This window comes from Megalops cyprinoides, chromosome 19 (genome assembly GCF_013368585.1).
Source record: "Megalops cyprinoides isolate fMegCyp1 chromosome 19, fMegCyp1.pri, whole genome shotgun sequence".
Classification (NCBI taxonomy): Eukaryota; Metazoa; Chordata; class Actinopteri; order Elopiformes; family Megalopidae; genus Megalops; species Megalops cyprinoides.
In genome coordinates, this window is record NC_050601.1 from 1,968,940 (window position 1) to 1,971,439 (window position 2,500).

Below are 2,500 nucleotides of genomic sequence, written 5' to 3' on the forward strand. Positions count from 1 at the left end.
AATGTGAAGTGTAAGCTATGTAAGGCATTTGAAAATTTGTATTTACTGCTAAGCTACAAGGGTGTCTGCTAAGCTAATAAACAGTGTAATGATTTAAACATTGACCTTCTGGAATTCCCATCTGTTTTGGTGTGTGTTTGTGTTGGTTTGGTGGACAGTTTAATAGGGTGCGTAGGATCAGTGGTATGATGATTTGGAAAAAACCCAGCCTGGCTCTTGATCAGCCCGTTGTGAAGGGTTGGAATGATAACATTCGGAATGATTCAGCACTCTTTGCCCTTATTAGCGTCTCTGCAGATGCCTCTGTGATTAATGGGGTCCAGTTTATCTAAATTTGCAGCCAGGCTGTCTCTCTGGTTTATCCCTCTCTTTCCCTCAAAGAATCAAGGATTCAGATGATTCAGACTGGCTGTATCGACATGACATGATTTGTCAAAACAGAAGAAATGAGGACGTAAACCACCCACCCTCCCTCTTTCAGATTAAAATGGAAGGCGTGTCTCTGTTCCTTCAACTTCTCCCTCTCTCCCTCCCTTTCTCTCCTCCACCACTCTTTCCCTCCCTCTCTCCTCCACTCTCTCTGTTACTGTTGGTGACCCCCCCCCCTTCATCCTCATATCATCTGTCTCTATTTCCCCCTCCCTCCCTCCACCCCCCCCCCCCCCCCTATTCCCCCACCCTCTCCCTCCTCCCCACACGACTGGGTGAGGGACGTGAGAGTGCAGCACTAACGATTTGCCTCTCTGCCCTCCAGGGAATGGAGCAGACCACCCAGATAACCGCTGAAACAGTGGAAAGCCATTTACTACAGTCGTTTAGCAGGGAGGCATTTTGAGGAATGGGGAGCTGCTAAAATACCCTTTCCTGGCCTTCCCAGGTCCCTCTGTGGCACTCTGCTGACAGTGCAGCGAGTGTGAGCAATTGATTTGGGCTAGGGAGTGTGTGCATCTGGCCGGGGATGGAACCGCTGCCTTATGTTTTTCGGGAAACAAAATAACAAGGATGTATAAATCCAGGGTTTTTTAGTTAGGAGGGGAAAAACTTGTTTGAGGTGGGAGCTGAACTGTGGTCGCCCACTGCAGTTTGCAGTGTCACTCAGGCACGATCATTCCATGCCTTCCCTTTAACCCTTTCACTCACATGGACATATCCCACTGCTGACACCAGTGACACAGCGGAGATAATGTTCCATTGTGTTCTTAGCCAGTCTAGAATGTAACAGTCAAATACTTCCAAATGACATCACTTCCGGGCATATACATATTTATTTTAGAATTATGTTATATGAATTATATCAAGCACCACTCATTATGCTATGCCTATATGGTGGCATAAGGTGTGTCTTCAGAAAAGGGATCAGAGGTCCTCACAAAAATAACTTTTGCCATTTCTCTACAGTAGGCTGGCTTAAGACCTTTTTATCACTGATTTCTCTGGGTGGTTCCTCCAATGGACCACTCAGCTTGCCTGCTGTGAATCCCAGCAGAACACACAAATCTCTGTACTGTTTCCATGCCTCAATGTAGAAAATATAGGTAGTTGGTTAATAACCTCCTTTAGGGTGCCAAAAGGTGCTCCAGTAACTTTTGTTTCATTGTAGGACTGTCAGGAAAGCATATTAAAATGTATGCTACTTGTGATAATCTCTTCTGACCTGTGTCATCAGGGTACGAGTGACTTCTGCGTGTCCCCAGACAAGTTTATCATGAACCAGACAAAGGGCCGTGTTCCTGCAGGTGAGTGACCTTTTTCACCGTCGCTCAACACCGCTGTTTGGTGTGTGTCATAAGAAACATGACCCGTCATCAAACTGTTTGTTTCCTCTTTGTTTTAAGGAACCGATACCTTATCCCAGGCCAATACTAGATGAAAGAGAAGCAGTTCTGTCTTGAATAAGATGGAAAGTGGTTCTGACCTTCTCCGTCTCCTCTGTCTGCTTACAGATGTTGTTCACTATTACCTGTACTGTGGCCAGAGTCTACCAAACCCCTTCCAGCAGGTAACCCTCTCTCCCTCTGCATCTGTCTCTCATTAGGGTTAGGGAGAGAATCAGAGATCCTAATCCAGCGGGAAAAGTTGAGCAATTTCGGTGCGATGATGTTTTCAGAATAAGTAAGCACAAACTAATAAATCATAAAATCGATGATGTCACCCGGTGCTGGTGTAACTGCACTGTGCGAATGTGTTTCGCCTTGGGGACTCATCTTGTGTCTGGGTCTGTTCCTCTGGGTTACTGATTGCCATCAGGGATTACAAAGCTGCAGCGAGGGAGATGTCGCCTCCTGGTCCACTGACATGACTTTACACCGCTCGGTCAAGCTGGCTGTTCAGTGTTTCATTGGTGTGAGATGCACCGCTAAATCTCCACAGCCCTGCAACCGACTTCTGGTGTGTGTGTGACACAGGGAGACTGTGAAGTTTATTGTTCTGGCAACATCAACCATAAGTTAAAAGCATTGAAGCAACTGCCAGATCTGCACTGGAACAAGACTAAAACGGC

The 2,500-nt window shown here is 46.4% G+C and overlaps 1 protein-coding gene across 1 annotated transcript in view; it reads left to right on the top strand.

Moving 5' to 3' along the window:
• Nucleotides 1-2,500, top strand: part of LOC118794962 (protein tweety homolog 2-like) — a 31,383-nt gene that overhangs the window by 24,343 nt on the left and 4,540 nt on the right. The window contains exons 7-8 of the mRNA XM_036553266.1: nt 1,667-1,736; nt 1,944-1,999. Of these exons, the coding sequence (XP_036409159.1) occupies nt 1,667-1,736; nt 1,944-1,999 (126 nt within the window). The remainder of the gene's footprint in view (nt 1-1,666; nt 1,737-1,943; nt 2,000-2,500) is intronic.